At 45.7% G+C, this 19025-nt stretch overlaps 1 protein-coding gene and 1 pseudogene across 1 annotated transcript; both read right to left on the reverse strand.

Annotated features, from left to right (window-relative positions):
- Window positions 1-1504: 1504 nt before the first annotated feature.
- On the reverse strand, window positions 1505-3412 carry LOC109755714 (uncharacterized; annotated as a pseudogene).
- A 6438-nt stretch (window positions 3413-9850) lies between these two features.
- LOC109755719 (uncharacterized) lies at window positions 9851-13413 on the reverse strand. The gene is made up of 4 exons (XM_020314609.4): window positions 13191-13413; window positions 12924-13041; window positions 10527-10618; window positions 9851-10107 (listed from the first exon to the last, which is right to left on the reverse strand). Exons 1-4 carry the CDS (start codon window positions 13204-13206, stop codon window positions 10043-10045), a joined length of 291 nt encoding a protein of 96 aa, XP_020170198.1. The 5' UTR covers window positions 13207-13413; the 3' UTR covers window positions 9851-10042.
- Between the last annotated feature and the right edge of the window lie 5612 nt (window positions 13414-19025).

Here is a 19025-nt window from a genome sequence, read left to right on the forward strand (position 1 = left end):
GCGGCAGTTGTGATACATTTTCAAAATCTAACTCTTGCAGAAGTTAAATGTTTTTCTTTTCGCTTTTGTCACGAAATGACAATTGTGATACATTGTCAAAGGTTAGGAGTGAAAAAAAATAGAGGCAGATGCCAAGGCTGCCGTCTCTGGATGTTCATAACACCGTCGAAGTCAAGAAAACTATCTTAACATAGTGCCTAGGAAGTCACCGGCAAATTAGACCCTACAACAACGATATGTGAAACTGGTCGTCATTACCGAGAAGAATGCATCGAAGAGGGTTGGACGACCACTCTATGATTCATCCAGATAGATTTGATCAGAACGGGAAGAACGGTAGCCAAAGTACCGTGTCACTATATGCGATCTTGGTTACACCGTCGGTAATCTATGTGAACGCCAGACAGATACGTATCTAGCTAGACAAATCTGAGACAACTAATTCGGAACGGATGTAATCTGCATTATTTTCGAGCATTTCATGGTATCTTCATTCTTGCGATACTCAAGATGAGACCCGATCATATAAACCGTGTAAACCGTGCCACTTGATTTGGCATTGCTAAATCGCGGAGATTTTTTACGGTGCATCATACTACCTATGAAACCGAGTAGTATTGAATCATCTCAACCGTTGATTAGCGGGGTAGTTTTGTCTCTTTTTTTTTCTTAATTAGTAAAATTCCACGCGGTGTCGGTGACCATCCTCCTGAGGCCTAGTCGTTGTCATCGCCGGTCATCAACGCGCATGTCCAACAATCGATCAGAGGAGCTAGCCTCCGTGCCATTAAGTTGGAGATCCAAGTCGCCGGCCGGGCATCGAATCAACCAGCAGGCCGCGGAGCCGCCGCTGTAGCGTCCTGAGTAGTGGCGCCGTCGTCGCAGTTGTGCCTGCTTCGCTTGCGTGCAGCGGCCGCAGGCACCGCTTAATCACCGAAAAAACAATCAGCTAATCATCGACATACTAGTGCCTGCTTCGCTTGCGTGCAGCGGCCGCAGCCGCCGCTTGATCGCGGGAAAACAATCAGCTAATCATCGACGTACTAGTGCCTCATGACACTGATCAATCAACTTTTGTGCATGGTTATTTCCTTGGCAAAAATACCGCCCGGCAAGGATCCGCCGGAAAGTATTGAGACGGACCGGTTCCTACAGTCCCGTGGGAGCAGGATAACCCGAGAAGAAAACACACGGATTTCTCGATGCGTGTAGAGTTTTGGTATTTACTTTGTAAGTCTTCCAATTTTACCCCTTAAACAAAATATACTACTCATTCTTTCTAGTAGTATCAGTGGATCTAGTCCATTAAATGACTTGAAATAGACGGCTCATATTATTTTGATGTACCGTAAAAGGTCGATGTGAGAAACTTTCACTTGATTATCATTGTTCGGATTCATGAACCATTTCTAGATCACAGACGTAAACCAGATTTATTTCGCTAGCAGACCGTAGTAGACAGCAGCATTGTTCCTGAATATTCACCAAAATGAACCGTGAACCGTGCATGCAACATCATTGAGTCGATTTCCCCATAAAAGTGGTAGATAACGGGCTTGATTTCCTCATGAAATCAATGTTGACCATGAACAAACCTTCCACAAACAACAAATTAGGATAGGCATATGTCTACATCATACGATCATCGCTCAGCAGTTCAAAGCATCAACTAATCAGCCCGAGCTAATCAAGTGGCAGGACAAGCTTGGCGGCGTCGAGGCGCGGGTAGTGCCGGAGCACGACGCCCTTCATCTCCTCCGCGCCGCGCTCGTACCCCGCCAGCGCATGCTCCGCGAGCCGCCGCGTGTGCTCCTCGGACGCCAGGAACTGCTGCACCGCCGCCGTCTTGGCGCTCTCCAGCTCCGCCTCGGGCGCCCGCTTCGCCGCCGCGAGGTCGGCCTTTGCCTTCTCTAGCTCCGCCTCCGCGGCCTGCCTCGCCGTCTTCTCCTTGTCCAGCTGCTCCCACAGCGCCACGTTGTCGCGCTCCCGCGCCACCAGCTTCTCGTCCAGGTCCAGCGCGTAGCCTGACGAGAAGGAGACGTAGTTCGCGGCCTGCGCACGCCATCGTTGCCGCCGCACGGCACACACCAACAATGTGATCCGGGGTCCGGTCCGGACATACACCGACGGACGAACGATTTGGTTGCAAGAATACCTGGAGCATTGCCACGTAGCTCGACGCGACGACGTCGGAGGGCTTCGACGCCGCGAACTTGTCCACCCGCGACGGCGTGACGATGCACTCTAGCACCTTCCGTGCGACCTTCCAGTCGGCTGTGTCGCCGTCGTGTATGTCGGGCACGGGCGAGTGCGGTGACCGCGGGTCAAAGCCCGGCGTGGCACGCGTATCGGACACCGGGACGGCGCAGCCAAGCCCGTCTGTTGCAGTTGCAGTGGCCTCCTCCCATTTCCTCTTCTTCGCGGACAACGGCGGCGTGTCGCTGAGCGCCTCGCTTTTCACCTGCTCCGTCCCTGCTGCCGGCGCCGCCGTCTTCTTCACTGGCATAGTGTCAGTCATGTTGCGGACGGGCGGATCCACCTCTAGCGACTAAACAACAGCAGTGAAGCGGGTCGAACTCTTACCTTCGGCACCAGTAGAACGGGGAGAAGGCTGAGGTGCGCCGGCGAGGTTGGCGGACAAGGCCGCAGCAAGATTTGTCTCGCCGAGGTAAGCCCGGATATCAACCGCGGCGCCGCGTGCGCCTAGCAGCTTTTCCGCCCGCTGCCTCTGCTTGCTCGTCAGCACCAGATTTGCGGACGATCTCCTGGACGGCGGCTCGCCCCAACGCACGGGGCACAGCCATTGTCCCGGCGACGTCAGGAAGAAGAAACCCCCTTTCCACTCTCTCTCGGATGTGGTATAGTTGAGGCCAGTGAAGAGCACTCCGGCGGCGACCCTGCAGCGGATGTAGCACCAGCCGTTCCTGTTGTACAGCTTGAAGAAGTGCCACCCGTTCAGCGAGAGCTGGCCCGGCGCGAGGCCCAGGTGGTTGAGCGTGTCGCAGAAGAAGGCGTGCAGCGGGAATCGCACCCCGGCGGCCAGCGCGTGGGCGTACACGCAGACGGCCCCCGGAGGCGGCGTGCTGCACGCGCGCAGCTCGCCGGCGGGGCGCGCGAGGAACTCCCTTCCTGCAGAGGGCGTCGACGGCGGCCTGCGTGCGCAGGGTCGAGGCGATGCGCTCGGCGGCCGGCCCGGAGAGCGCGTCCGGGGCGGCGGCGTCGTCGTTGCTGTCCGTGTCGGTGTCGCTGATGAGGACGACGGAGGACGAGGAGGAGGAAGCCATCGCTGCGCTTCTGCACTTGGTGCCCTTGGTAGCTTCCGCCTCGACGACGACGGTGTCCTTGCCCGGCCGGAGGAGAAGCAGATGAGGGTTTTCTTGCTAGTACTCTGCTTTGGTTCGAGTCTGCTGCGGGCTGCGGCAAAGTAAAGTAGTGTTGGGTCAGAGTTTTGCATTTTGCATATGCAGCCCGGACCGGATTAGAAAGTAGTACAGACCCATACAAGTTTTACGACCCTGCCATGTGATGCAAATGCAAAATATTTTTACAGAATAAAGTATAAATTCTGAAATCAACTAAATATTCTAGGAAAATCCTAAAGAGACCAAAGCTTTACTGAGATAGTAGTAGTAGTACCCCCTCCGTCCGAAAATACTTGTCGGAGAAATGGATGAAAATGGATGTATCTATAACTAAAATATGTCTAGATACATCCATTTCTCCGACAAGTATTTCCGGACGGAGGGAGTATAAAAGAAGAATCCAAACTTTTTTACGCACATACATTGACCTATATGAACGCACACACAAAGTACCCCCACGAGCACCTTCGAGATACTCGTTCGGCGCAACATCTTGAATTTGACAAAGTCATCATAGTTAATGGGAACGTCTACTCCTACTAAACAAATATCGTTGGAAACTCTAAAAATAATTCAGAAAAATGTGAGTGCCCGTGTCAAGTCTAGAACTTGAACTTCTTTTTTTTTGAGATGTAGAACTTGAACCTTGATGGGTTGGGTTGGCTCCATCATAAGAAATCTAACCATCTGAGCTACGCTCAGTTCGCAAATCCAAACATTTTTAGCGAGCAAATTAGAATTCTTCATTTACGAGCGTCGAAAATATTTCTTCTTTAACCTAGCATCTATGGACAGGTAAGTCTTCGAATATATGAATCTATGTGCGAAACAAACTGAACGGCAGGATACACTTACTAAAAAAAATCCCTACACACTTAGTCGGATGCTTCATAGAGAAAGAACAACCCCCACAAAATAAAAATTGTATGCAATTTTGACTATGGGATGCGGCAGAAAAAAAATGTGTTGAAACTCACCCAAGATTTTGCATAAAGTTAGACCTTGTGTTAGTTCCTCCGAAATTTGGGACTTCTTTGGTTCGTTGGATTATCAGAATGTTGAAATAGAGGGGAAATGTGAATGGATTGGATGTCATGTCACAGTGTTTACTTTGGAAAATTGAAATGCGAAAAATACGGAACAAAAGTTGTTTGGTTGCGTGACATGAAAATTCATAAATCTAAGTTAGACATTCGGTGCATGCCTTCGTTAGAACGTACTACAAATGAAATGCTGTAAAATTTGGACGGCACGGAGTTCTATCTTTTACATTCAAAATGCAATGTGTTTTGTGCGGAAAATGTCTACAAAAAATTACAGCTTTGTAAAAGTCAAACAGGCTACGTGGAAAACATACCAAGTCGTGAAACTCCAGAATTTAATTAGATTTCTGAAGTGAGGAGTCATTTGGAGGGGAATTTTATATCCTACAGATGTGCTTTGAAACAATCATGCAACCAAACAAAATTTTGCAATCCACAAAAAAAAAAATTCGAAGTGGCTCCCGTGTTTTTTTTTTCTTGTTTTGTAAATTAAAGCGGACCAACTCCTGAGTCAAGGGGAAGTCTTGCAGGTTCTTTTGACTGTACCAGTAGTATAGTCGACGGGTATTCCTTCGGGCTCTCATTGGTTGGTTCAATGCGTGCATCCTCACGGGCCACCGGCAGTGAACCTGCTCTTCACTAGCTAGCGCGGGTTTGGCGTTGCAGACACGGCACATGTGGCCACAGTTGCCCAAGATCGCTCTGCTATGCAGAAGACACAGGCACGGAGGCAGAGTCTTGATCGGTGAAAGTGCATGCCGCTGCAGCACCGAGCACTACATGGCATGGACCACCCGCCTGAGGATCATGTGCATGTCCAGACGTCATGGCTAAGCGAGTAAAGATCAAACGACATGATGCGTTAGTAGGAAGCCAAGTATAGCACATATATTCAACAGGAAAACTGATTTTCTGGTATATATATCAGACTGACAAATTGACCCAGTATATGAGATTCAAATTAATGGTGATATGTTGTCTAAAAAATCATCGGTGGTCTCATTTGTTCGTCAGATAACTAATTAATGACACACACCGTAACTTTCTTCCTGTATGATTGGTAGACCTTAAATTCAACTCTAAGCAGTTCAATATTTCTCAATGATTCATGTTTAATCTGTGTGCTACGCATGCAAGCTTAGCATGTTTAGTTGCCCATGATAAAGCAGAAGTATTTATCCTGATTAAAGACCAACAGGGCATAAAATTTCAGCACAAAGCATAATTATTTAGATTGATTAAGAGCAACAGGTCATAAAGCTCAGTGCTAAAGAGTAGCAGAATGACATCAATTTTGCCATATACAGGGCTAATATAGAATTCTCAAAGTACCTATCGTTCGTACAAAGCAATAAAAGTCTGAGAGAGCATCCAGCAGTACTGATGCAACATAATATTCAGAGGTAGGCATTACTACAAGTAGTGAACCATCGAATAGAAGTTCACTGAAACAGCGCCCAGGCGATGCAAAGTCCAGCCACCATTACAGCAGCTCATTCATCCAAATAATGACTTATATAAGCTATTCTTACATAGCATATTGGAAAAAGAGTACAAAACCCATCATGGATAGAAAACTAAAAGTCATCCTTATATGATGTACCGGCAAAATAAAGTACTTAGTGCAGCTTCGATGGAGATTTGGATAGACAGCATAGTCTGCCGTCGACCTCAATTTAATCAGATGCCTAAAAGTAAGTACCGGAGAGTTACATCGGTAGTTATCAAAAAGAATGGTCACCAAGACAAAAAAAAAATGATCTCCTAAGAGAATGGTCTACCAACACGATGAAACAAATCAATTTGATAATTAATATGTTAATACATAAAATTATCTCGTAAAGGACACCATAACTGCATCAACACACAAGGGAAAATTATGTCCTAAAAGCATAATGTACTCACATTAATTATCAGTGCTCAAAAATATCATAACAAACCTGAGCAACCCAAGCAGCGAAGAAAAGCCAATAGCAAATGCTCACTGGTCACAACAAAATGGGAAATCAGATGGGTCGACCCATATCACCAGTGAGGCTAACTAAAAGGAAACTAAAACCATGCCTGATCCAAGATTTTGTGGTGATACCAGTCATTAGTAAAACCCAAATAGTTTCCAATTATACAACTAAAGGAAACCACCCCCCGGGTGGTGCACTCTGCTTCTATTCATCTCTACTGGCTAGCTCTCTCCCTCTATCTTTGTTAAGCATTAGTAAATAACTAAATATAGTAAAGGACAAAATGACTTGGCAAAAGCAATCCACACAACAAAAAGAGAGATGCAAGGCAGCGATAATTACTTGTCGCATTGTTCTTTCGAAACTATACATATCTGTAATGTTCTTTTGAAACTATACATATCTGTACCAGTTGACCATGACCGCACAAATCTACACGACAACATGTTTTGAAAACATATCCTGAAGGGAAGATGGGCTGCATGAAAAAAGCAGGCCCAATTATCCATGGACAGCAGGATTGTACAACATGCTAAACTACAATAAAATGGAATATTTAAGTTACATCGCAATCTGTATAAATGTGCAAGAAACATTTTTTTCCTACATAGTTTTATATGTATTGTCCATCTCCCTCCAATATTCAGTACCAAGCAGGCTATAAATGTCATGGGTAGGATACAATCTATTACTCTGTTTTCGATAAGCTCTTTACACATATTAGTATGTTAGAACAAGGTAACAAGCTAAAAAATATTCTTAAAATGACATGAAGTTTTTAAACAAATCGTCATCAAATGGAAATTATTTGCATACTGGAAGATATATTGAGCCTTACCTCCAATATAAAGAAAAATAGAGAATAAACTTCTGACACTTTATTAGGCTGACGACCTTATACAACAAGTGGTCTGAAGTTACTCTGTTACCAATCTCCCGATTGAAAATGCCATGAAGAAGAAGTGTCTGTGAAGAAGTGATGAAACTTGTTCCCACAAGAATATATGTACATTTGAAATATATTAAATTGGTGGTAGCTAAGTCATTGACAATTTTGTGGTTCAAAATAATAGTATAATCAGAATGCCCTATAAGCTACCAATTCAGCAGCCTGAACCCTGGCAGTTGTTTCTCTTCGCTCGATCTTCTAAGTAGGTTAAAAAGCTATTGTTTCCATAAATATTTGAATCACAGCCACCATGGCCCAGATATAAATATGACCCATTGACTTTGTTTTTGTTCTGGTCGCTAGCAAGCAAAACTCCACTGGCTGTATTCCCATTGGTGGCAAGATAATGGATGGAGCGGATGCATAACCACTCGACCAACTGCCATTTGACGATTAGTAACAACAGTTAGCTTTATATAACATGCACAGTACTAATTAAAGTAGAAATTAAAATGAAAAAAGAGTGTGCAAAAAAGGGATAGCCGCGTGTGCAATTAAAGAGATATACACAATTTATTTTTTGTTTTCCTTTTCTTTTTTCCTATGTAAGAAAACAACTTATATTCTAAATAAACTTTTCGGACAAATCGACTAAATTTTTGTTTAAATTCGAATAATTTTAAATTTGAAAATCTACATAAAAGGAAATTTGGTGCAGAATGAATATATGTAAAGTTTTCGAACAAATCAACTAAATTTGGTTTGAAATCAAATAATTTTAACTTAAAAAATATAGTGCAGAGTGAATGCACATAAGTTCCTTTGGACAAAACGACGAAATTTTTGTTTGAATTTGAATAATTTTAAATTAAAAATCTAGATAAAAGGAAATATAGTGCAGAACCAATGTACATAAATTTTTCAGACAAATCAACTAAATTTTTGTTTCAAATCCACTAATTTTAACTTAGAAAATCTTGTACAGAATGAATGAAGATAAATTCTTTTGGACAAATGAATGAAATTTTTGTTTGAATTCGAATAATTTAAACATGAAAAATCTAGATAAATAAAATATAGGTCAGGATGAATGTATGTAATTTTTTTAGACAAAGCAGCTATTTTTTTTATTCGGATAATGTTGGCATTGGCCTGGTTGGATCGTGCTAGGCACCTGCTTCGTGTTCGCATCCAGGGGTGTGTAGCGATCATGTTGCATGTACTTTCCTCTCATGGTACCATAATCTACCACGGATACATCCTAAAGTACAGATCGACTCTACTCCGCCATTGTCGTGATGATAAGACAGGTGTGATGGCACGGAAGGGCTGTCCGTGAAGACCAAATTAAAAAAAAATGGATGGATCTTCGCCTGCTATGATATGCTGGATATGTGCCAGTGAAGTTGTTGATGACCTAGTGTGAGGCCGTCATGGTCTACCAAGGCATGCCCGACTAGCGAGAAATGCCCGGGTAGCTGTGGCATCGTCGTACGATAGAGTGAACTTTTTTTTGCCATGAATAATGAGAAGAGTTGTTGTCCGTCTTATCCTGCGCCAGGCCGGCGAGCATGATCCAATAGGTGACCGCCTCAGCGATCATGATCTAATAAGTAGAGACTCCTCTATCTCACCAAGAAGTTTCCCTTGTAATACAGGTCAGTCGAGGCAGCTCTCCCAAATGACACTTGGATAACTGATCTAGCGCATGGCAACATACAGCCGTTGTGGGCAGAGGTGCTGCGCCTCCGAAGATGGTTGCCGCCCAAAAACATTCAGCTAAACGAGAACTGCCGCGACGCGATCAGATGGAAACACGAGGTTTCAGGCGTCGCGTCTACACCACTACTATGCATACAACTGTCAGTTTCAAGGGTTTGATCAAGTCACGGCTCAGGAAGCTGTTCTGGCAGGCTTGGGCGCCGGGACGGCTGAATTATTTTTGTCTGGCTCCTGCACAAAAATCGACTTTGGTGCAACGACCGTATGCAAACAAGAGGTTGGCCAAATGGCTACTTGTGGCAGATGTGCCTACGTAACCTGGAATCCGCCGAACACCGCTTCTAGAATTGCAACATCTCCTACTCTGTTTGGCTCACATCAGCGCAATGTGGATGCACTTCTTTACATCCAGATACATGGAAGAAGAGCAAGAAGAAGAAAAAAAAAAGAGCAAGAAGAGCACAGAAATCATCACGTCCATGATCGACGGAGCTAGGCCGGAGTTCCTTCTGTCCGTCTTACGGGAGATTTGGCAGGAGAGAAACAAAAGCACTTTCAGAGGAAAAATTGAATCCTCGACTGCAATTGTCAGGAGAACGCTGGAGTGATGGAGGCAGGCAGGAGCAGCAAAATTAGAGCACCCTTTTGGGGATCCACCGTGAGAATAATCAAATCAGGACTGATGCCTGTACTCTTTTGTACTCCCTCCGTGAAGAAATATAAGAGCGTTTATTTACCCTTGATACTTGGGTCACCTGACATTCGACCTTTGTATTCCCGTATGCTTCCTGCTAATATCAATATAAGCCAGCCATCAGCTGGATCTTTTAAAAAATATCTGATGACCAAATAGCTCGGGATAACAGAAGCATGTGCCAGGGCAGCAAAATCCACATTGCTCAAGGGTTCAAATTACAGAGACAACCGCGCCCGCTTACACAACTGTTAAAATTTGTTCTTTTCATAACGCGCATACAACACGTTTTTGCACAGCAATATCGCTAGTACATGGATGTCATGATCTTACATGTCAAACATACCAAGTCCACCACATGAGTATCCTACTCACACATTGCTTTGCTTGTACAGCTTCGTGTCCAGCACTTGCTTGCCACACATCGCACACACCCCTGAAAGTGGCCACCAGTATGAACAAAAAATTGGGAACTACTACAAAACATGCTAAAAATTGGCAGCCATAAGTTTGATCCTTTTACCAAATAGCGTGCTAAATACCAAGGGCACCTCTAGCCGAACACTCAAAATTTAACTCCTCAAACACCTTATCAAACCTTAACTCCTCAATTTTGAGGGGTTAAATAAAAACGGTTCTAGCAGAACCCGCAAACTTGAGGAGGTTGGGGCACTTGTGCCCAAATTTGAGAAGTGCAGTTAAATCCTTTCGAGGGTTCGGCTAGAGTTGCCCTAAGACTATATTACTAGATAAATTCCATGATTAGCAGACAAACTTAATGTGCCAGAAATAACCACCGCCAAAGAAAAACAATACATGTTGTATAAGCTGTTCCAAAAGGAGTTTGCTGCTTACCTTTTGAATAGGCACAGGTGTGGCAGTATTTACCGTCCTGGTGCACCTGTTGCTTACAGATTATGCATTTGGTATTTCCATAAGGAGTCCACCTGATATTCAGTGGTACAGCAGAGTTAGACTATAATATCTTGAAATAACAATTTGAACATGTATATCGTCCATACAAGTGGCTATTTCCTGTAAGAACACCCACAAACAGCTCATTTACGACAGATGTCATTCTCTCCTCTGTCACACCACCCTCTACATCTCACCCCGGCAGACAAACATTGGCTATAGGTGCACACTGCATCAAGATCATTCACCATGGAAGAGTTTACATATGGATATCACAAGCGGACACAAGGATCTTGGCCAATAAATGAAGATAACAAATAGCACAATGAGATCTCAAGGCTTCAACATAAAGCAATATTTGAGTCTTAAGGTTCAACCATCAAAGTTACAACTGAAAATATTTGTTCCTTCTCCATATCTAAGGCCACAAAACCGAAAACTGGATCAATACCAAAACCGAAATAGCCGAATTCTTGGTTTTGGAATCCTCTATTACGTTTTCTATTTCAGTTTTGCTGGATGTAAGTCGCCTGAATTTCGAATTTGGATCAGTCGATTCCGTGGAGAAGGAAGCAACAGCTACAGAGCCGGCGGTGGTTTGGGGGAAGCAGCTTCCTTGTCTATCTTAGGGTGCAGGGGGGAGAAGCATCCTTCTTGTCTATCTTAGGGGTGCATCAGGGTGCAGGTTTGCCGGCGAAATCGGTAACTCACCGGCTGTAGAGGGATGGCCCGGGGCGGCGGCAAGCATGGCGGTGGGGTAAGGTCGAGGGGAGGGCGGGGCGGTCGCGGGAGCGCCGCTGGCCGCGGGTGGAGGAGGCAGGCGGTCCGGCCAGCGGTTGTTGGCGGTTCATTGGGAGGAGGAAGACGATGAACAGTATTTTCAGAGGTAGAACAAGAAGATCTGGCCATTCCTTTTGCATCCAACGGCAGGGAACAAATCGACTGACCCCAAAAACAAATTCATTGACTGGTCTCTAGTCATTCCCTTTCTATTTCTACTGAACTAAGTTAAATTCAGCAGAACAACAACCTGGGCCTAAAGCCCATTGTTCCATTGAGCCCTGACCTGGTACTAAGGTACATGCTGCTGGCCGCCACTCCACTAAAGAAAGAGATGCTGACTGCTCATGTAAGCCTGAAGCCCACAAGTCACAACCCTAGCCACGTCTTCATTAGATCCCCTCATGAGAGTTTGAGTGAAAACCGAGCACTACAGCCAATGGGCCAAGGAATTGCAGCCGCCTCGACCTCTGCAGCAGGCACATCCATCTCCTATGACGAATGTGTCTGCTGTACCAGCACAACGAGCGCCGCCACCGTAGAATCTCTAGCAGCAGTCGGCGCCTCCGGTCATGCTCTGCCGCCCCAACCAACGGCATCTCCAGGTCCTCTGGAGGCCAGTCTCGATTTTTGCCAAGCGTGCATGCCATGCCATCTTTAGATCATCCTCTCACCTGTTCTAATAATTTCTTCACGCCTCTCCCTGCTTTAAAACTATGCTCGGTGCAGCTGGGTTTAAACCGAAACAAAACCAAATTTACATTTAAACAGAATTTTTTGGTTTGTTGTTGTTGCTAAATTCGGTTGTCAGCTGTGGCTAACCTAATTTGGAAAAAAAAATCTACAAGAAGCAAATTGCGCCCACCCCTATTCCGTATGAATCCCTACCCTATCATGAGCCACGTAAAATCAATACACTTCTATTACAATTCCTGCCCTCTTCCTTCCCCTTCCGTTTTAATCCATTAATCAACACTGCACGCTCTTGGTGGCTGGAGATGGTTGCATTGTCATGAAATAATCTGGACAGCCTGATCTAGTTAGGAGAGGAATGAGTCCACAAAGACAACCTTTTTCTCAAATTTCCTTTGGGTGGTTCGAGCGTCAAGTATACGAGACTGGTATTAAACTCAACCATAAAAAAGTGTAGTCACTGCCAATATTCGCATGATGATCCATTACCTCTTACAACCAAAGATCCGCCGTGACTGATTGCAAGATGCATTATCCTATTACTCTGCAACAGCTGTTTTAACATAGGCTAAGAAAATTGAAACCGGTGTAATCACCCCAGTACCACTTTCCTTAACATACAAGTGAAATCAGCTATTACCAACTAATCTATAGCAATCTAATAGTACTACTACTAATAGTGAATTCGTGATGGGATGGATTTTTCAACTCCCTCAAAATCCTCCATCCAACCAATCACCCCAGCACTCAGATTTCCAGAACCGATACCGGTCAGAAAGATTCCGCTCGAAATAGGGAATTATAGCCTCGTCAACGTGAAAGGGTCAACGCGGTTTGACAAGGGGAAAGGAAGGGGGATCCAACCTGCTCTTCTTGGAGAGGAGCTTGTTCTCGTTGATCTTGCGGCCGCCGCCCTCGTAGGTGTTGCTGGCGCCCTCCTTCCACTTGTCCGGGACGATCACCTTCCCCAGCTTCTTCTCGCCTGCAAAAGGAGGACCGCGCACGAATTAGAAGACAAGATCCTCATGGAAGACACGAACCCTAATTCTAGGGCGGAAGAAATTGACGAGATCGAGTGGATGGATTGGCCGATCCAGGAGCAAGTGGGGCGTTGGGGGGGAGGGTTCCTACACTTGGTGCACACCATCGCCGCCGCCGCCGCCGGAGATCGTTTTTTTTTTTCTCTTGCGATGCTGGTGATCAGGATCTGTCTGGAAGGGAAGAGGAAAGGAGATAGGACAGACCCGGGTCGTCGGGTCGGATCGGGGGGACCTCCTATCCAGCGCGTTCAGCGCCGCCGAACAAAACTGGCGCTCACTGCGGCGCTTTGGTGGGCCGGCCCACGAACACGCAGCAGCAGCCAAAAAAAAACCTTGAGCTGAGGATTCGAACTCTCGACGCTAAATAGCCGTACGCGCTTCGCTAACCACTAGACCAACATCACACTACTGACCCACAATACCGCACAAATCTTTAGGCTTTGTTTGGTACTCCCTCCGTTTGGAATTACTTGCCGCAGAAATAGATATATCTAGACGTATTTTAGGTCTAGATACATTCATTTCCGAGACAAGTAATTCCAAACGAAGAGAATAGAAGAAATGTACTTGCAACAATGGTGCAACTAGATTACGCAAAATAACAAAAAAGGCTCATATAATCTGTTGCAAGTACTATCAACGGTTCAAATGAAAATGTTACGTGCATACATGCCACGGTCCAAATGAAAAATACAAGATGTTCGATCAACGAAAGTCAACAGTTAATTACAACATAAATTTGATCAGCAAATGCTCCGAGACATGTTTGCGGGCTACACGGTGTGGAGGAGACTTGTGGCAGCAAAGCGGTCACCCGTCTTCTGCGAGATCAGGTCCCTATAAAAAATAGATGAATTGGTACAAGGGTTAGATGCGGAAAAAAAACTGAACAAATAAAAAATATGGAGCCACTTTAATATTTCAACCTTGGATGTTCATCTGTTATTTGTTGGCACCCAAACATCAGATCAAAAGAATTAAACAGAAAAAGTAGTACACACGTACAACATGATGATGGAATCAAACCAAGACATAGGTCAATGGTGAATTCAACGAAATCATCAAAGGCAGAAACACAAGGTTCATAACGAACAAACAAAAAATCTCAAGCAGATCGCAGAGTTAAAATTCAAACAACTGGCATCTTCCGAAGTGAAGCAAAGCACATTTGAAACTAACTAGAATACGTCTGGACTCCTAAAATTCTTAGAATGTGTTAAAAGCTCGCAATGAAATATTGCCCTGGATGTATGTAATGTTTATTTCCTTCAAATTCAAACAACTATTCAATGAAGCTCGCAATGTGGACTATTTCCTTGCTGGCTAGGGGCTTTATGTATCCTAAGAAAAACATGTTCAATTTTTTTCAACAAATCATGAGATTTACCGCCAAGAAACTACAGCCACATTGAGTAGAAAAGACAGCATTAGTAAGATCATGTAGTACCACAACTGCAACATTCTGGATAGATAATCAGTTGCAAAAGCAACACAATTAGTTCTTACATCCAACCAGCCAACAAATGAAACAGCTAGCGAGTTGGTTGTCCGAAAACAAATTATTCAGATTGTTCTGATTTTGAAGAACAAATTACTTGAAAACAAAACATTAAATTTGGTTGGGCCTCTTTAAGCCTGAATATTATGCAAAGAATTTCCTTATGACCGTAGGTTGTTCAGTTTTGGTTCAGGGATCAGACCCTTTTTTCTGACTGAACATTATTCGGAAATAAGCACATTCAGTTTGGCTCATCAGACATTAATTCATACAAAGATGAACTAGATAAATCATATATGTGTACAACAAAGAAACAATCAGTGTTAATTCATTCAAAGATGAACTAGATAAATCACATGTATCATCTTATGAATCCATCATGGCACTAATCATACAAAGATGAACTGGTACTAGTGCTACTTGATCATACAGACAAAGATACTATATATGTAGCTGAAACAGTAACTAACTAATTAATTTGGCATGAAACAGTAACAAAGAAAATGCGGTCAGCCCAGCATCATCTTTGTGGGATTTTTTGCGGGTCAGAGCAGCGTTGTTGCGGAATGGCCCGCAGCGTTGTTGCGGAATGGCCCGCCCACCTCGCAATCTGAGGCGTGAGCAACAACTGATACCAGCAGTTTTAAGTTTGTCGGTCGAACCTTGTGTTGTGTGTGGTTGCTTCTTTCCTGTAGAGTCAGCAGCTAGCTAGCGGTGTAATTAAGCTGTACTAGGTAGGGAAAAACAAGCAAGTACTAAGTACCCTTCCAGTTTTGTTTCAAACAAACAAGAACAAGTAACAATGTAGGTAGTACCAGCAGCAATCTGGTTCAAGCCTACTTAGTACTCTCTCCGTTCCAAAATAGATGACCCAACTTTGTAAACAGAAGAAGAAGAAGAAAAACTACTACAGACTGAAACAGATAAATGGGCCAGCCCACCTTGCCCTTAACCGGCGCCTGCAGCGCCGAATAGGAAATGGGCAGTGGCGAATCTACAGAGAAAATGGAGGGTGGGCTGGGTTGTCTGTGTCATGCGAATATATATTGTATTGGGCTGACAAATGGCTGGATTGGGCCTTTAAATTAGTAGTAAAAACTAATTTTCCAAAGCTGGAGGGGGGGGGGGGGGGGGCTTAAGCCTGTTAAAGCCCCCCTAGTAGATTCGCCACTGGAAATGGGACCTCCTATCCAACGCGTTCAGCGCCGCCGAACAAAACTGGCGCTCACTGCGGCGCTTTGGTGGGCCGGTTAGGAAAATTGCCCTTAACCGGCGCCTGCAGCGCCGAATAGGAAATGCCCGGATCGGGCGCCCCTATGGGAAGCCTCGCGTCGGGGCTGCCCCAGATGGGCCAGCCCATCCGTGCGGGAGGCCACAGCCTGTTTTTTCTTTCTGTTTTCTATAGTTCAAAATAACATGCAAAAAATGCACAATGCTCACTGTAAAAATGATACAAACTTGCTGTAAAAAAATTACAGTAAGCCTTCAAACCAGCCTACAAACTTTGAATTACACAAGAAAATAATAATAATAATAATAATAACAATAATAATAATAAAGTAGGATGAAGACAATAAAAATCATACAAGTTCACCATAGAAATGAAAAATTACACCAAGGGTGGAAAGAAAACCTCGAAATTAGGAAATACCAAAACAAAGACACGCTAATTGCAGCAACATAAACACAGTAAAAAATTATACAAGCTCATTGTAACTATAATATTTCAATAAAAAGATCTAGACGAAGGAAGAAGAGCAGATTTTTACATGATCGGTGACACAAAACTGAAAGAAACCATGCCTCATTACACCACACTGTAGATCGTGAACATTCACACTGATGAAATTTCTGAACTAGAAACAACAGAGCAAAGCAAAGGCTCACACATAGCAACACACTAGTGAAGAATTTACACTGAACTATACATCAACAATTGAACTACTGGAAAGTGTAAAGAGATGAAAATTAACAAACTGGGGACAACCATGAAAGATCATACAAGAGAAGAACCACAGGTTAGAAAATCCTTCAATTCCAACTCCTTTTCTCAGGTTTAGTGAATTTCCCCCTGCTCTAAGATTCAACAACATGTAAAATCACCACATGGAAAGCACAGATCACATACTCTCTAATCCACATAGTTTATTCCACATAGCACTCCCGTTAAAATCAAAAGAAATGGTCAGTTTTGTTTCAAAAGCAAAAGAACTAGCATATTACCACATGAACTAGTATATACACAGACAGAAAAAACCATTTCAAAAGCACTACAGGCAAAAAAAGAAACTTGAAATTTACAGTAGCAAAACATTGAAATTGCATGCTAGTCAAGCAGGAATTCTTGTGCACAACGAAGTATCTTACAAAAAACTAGAATTAGCTGTTGGGGTTTACCACCAAAAAATCTATACAAAATTGACAGTATATATAGCAGTAAAGTTAGATGCAATGCTACACAAAACATGGAAAAACAACAGAAACGCTTCTAAAAAAATGATCGAATACTCGAAACAGGCTTTGGCCCCGCTTTATATATACAGCACACCGAACAGAGTACACGGTCGAACGATACAAGATGGTGGGGTAGCCCTCATACAATGCTGATCCTAAGATAACCGGATCACGCAGACACTACGCTACCAAATGAAAGCATTGGGAGCACCGAGTACAACATCACACACTCCCTAAACATCAAAGCTCCATGACAACGCCCCCAGGATGGAAAACGGCGCAGAGCGTCGCCGTTGCCGAGTCCAAAAGGGACTTGGGTCTTCACCCGGAACCCTGGCACGACGAGGAGCACCACGACGACGTCTTCAGGAAGATAGCGGCGCCCGCAAGCATCACCGTCGTCGGCGACAGAGCGCAGAGCTTTCGCTCGGCAGCTCCCCTGTACCACACGAGATCTTCAGGACAGGTGCAATGAGTTTAGCGTCCCAAGTCAGGATCGGGACGACACCACTGCCAAAGACAGGGAGAATGCCCGGGCCACCCATCGCCACTCTCCTGCCGCCCACACGACCAAGAGAGAAAGCCACCACCACCGACATGGTGCCTGCCTAAAAGCCAACCATGCGAACCGCCATCCGAAGCCGCCGCTCCGGCATCCATGTCCGAGCCACCACCATCCGTCCACATCACGGAGCACCAACCTTGGGAGGAGGAAAGAAAGGGGTCTCCTTTCACTCCTAGCCCGGCATTAGTCACGGGATCTGGGTCGATGCCCCCACAGTAGGGTGCGTCCACTCCCGCGTCCCCAGCCAGTACCGATGGACCAGGGGGGACACAACCCCATGACTACCGACGGCCGCCGCCGAGCCCGCTCGCGCGACGCCTCAACCATGGTCATCGGCACCAATCTGCCCAACGGAGAAGCGATGTCCCCGACCACCACCAACGACCGCCGTGCCCGCAAGGAACCGTGAGCGCATCCCAGGCCAGGCCCGACACCTCCTACCCAAAGCAGCAGCTCTGATCTGCCCCGGGCCTCGATCTGGCCCGCCCGAGCACAAACCCTAGATCTGTGCCGACCCCATTGCGCGTGCGGCCGGCGACGCACCACCAGCGCCCGCCCAGCCCCGCGCACCGTAGGCACATCTCCGGGGGCAGGAGGCCGCCACCACCATGCTACGCTGCCCGCAAAGCCCCAGCTGCAGCACCGCCAAAGCCCGCAAGGCACGCCAGCCCCGCTCCTGCCAAGGCCCTGGACAAGCCCTAGCCAGTAGCAGGGCACCACCGCCGCCGGCCCCTGGAGCCAAGAAGCAGAAGACCCACCGGCCATAGCCGCCGCGGCCCGCGCCGACCGCCGGCCGAACAACCGCCGCTGCCCAGACACGCACCTCCGCTGTGCAGCCCTTCACGTCGCCGCCACGCCCGTGCGGAAGAAGCACGCTGGAACGCCGCCGCGCCCTGACACAAGGAGGTCGGCCCGCGCCACACCCGCCGCGCGAGGGAGAAGCCAAGCCCCGCCGCCGCCGGCGCCGGTCGGGCTTCGCCCGGCCGCGCCTTTTGGCGGCGGTGAGGCTGGAGGAGGGATGCGGAGGGTTGCTGGTGGCGGAGATCGAAGGCCCTCCTCGACGCCCCGCGGGTGGCGTCGGGGGAGGGGATTTGGTTCTGGCTTGATAATGTTGCCCGCTTGCTCTCCAAAATGATCAAATACTACCCAACAAAGACAAACCCCGACAAACCACAAAAAAATTGCCCTCAAAATAATAACCTTGGAATTACAGTGTGATTACCCTAAGACTGTAGTGTACATATACTAAAAGTAGACTGCAAATTGCACTGAAATTTCTCTCAATGTACATTGTAATAATCAGGGTAATTACACTGAAAGTATGCATTTAAATTACACTGTTACTTCCCTCAAATTACAACGTAATTGCCATGAACATGCAGTGTAAGTGCAATGTGATTTACAGTGTA

The sequence above is a fragment of the Aegilops tauschii genome, chromosome 7 (genome assembly GCF_002575655.3).
Source record: "Aegilops tauschii subsp. strangulata cultivar AL8/78 chromosome 7, Aet v6.0, whole genome shotgun sequence".
In the NCBI taxonomy this organism is placed as follows: Eukaryota; Viridiplantae; Streptophyta; class Magnoliopsida; order Poales; family Poaceae; genus Aegilops; species Aegilops tauschii.

Bases quoted from the DNA above. Each gene is read 5' to 3' on its own strand.
- LOC109755719 (XM_020314609.4), bottom strand. The intron at 10,619-12,923 runs GTTGGATCCCCC...ACTGAATATCAG, and splicing joins CTCCTCTCCAAGAAGAGCAG to GTGGACTCCTTATGGAAATA. The intron at 10,108-10,526 runs GTAAGCAGCAAA...GGCCACTTTCAG, and splicing joins CACCTGTGCCTATTCAAAAG to GGGTGTGTGCGATGTGTGGC.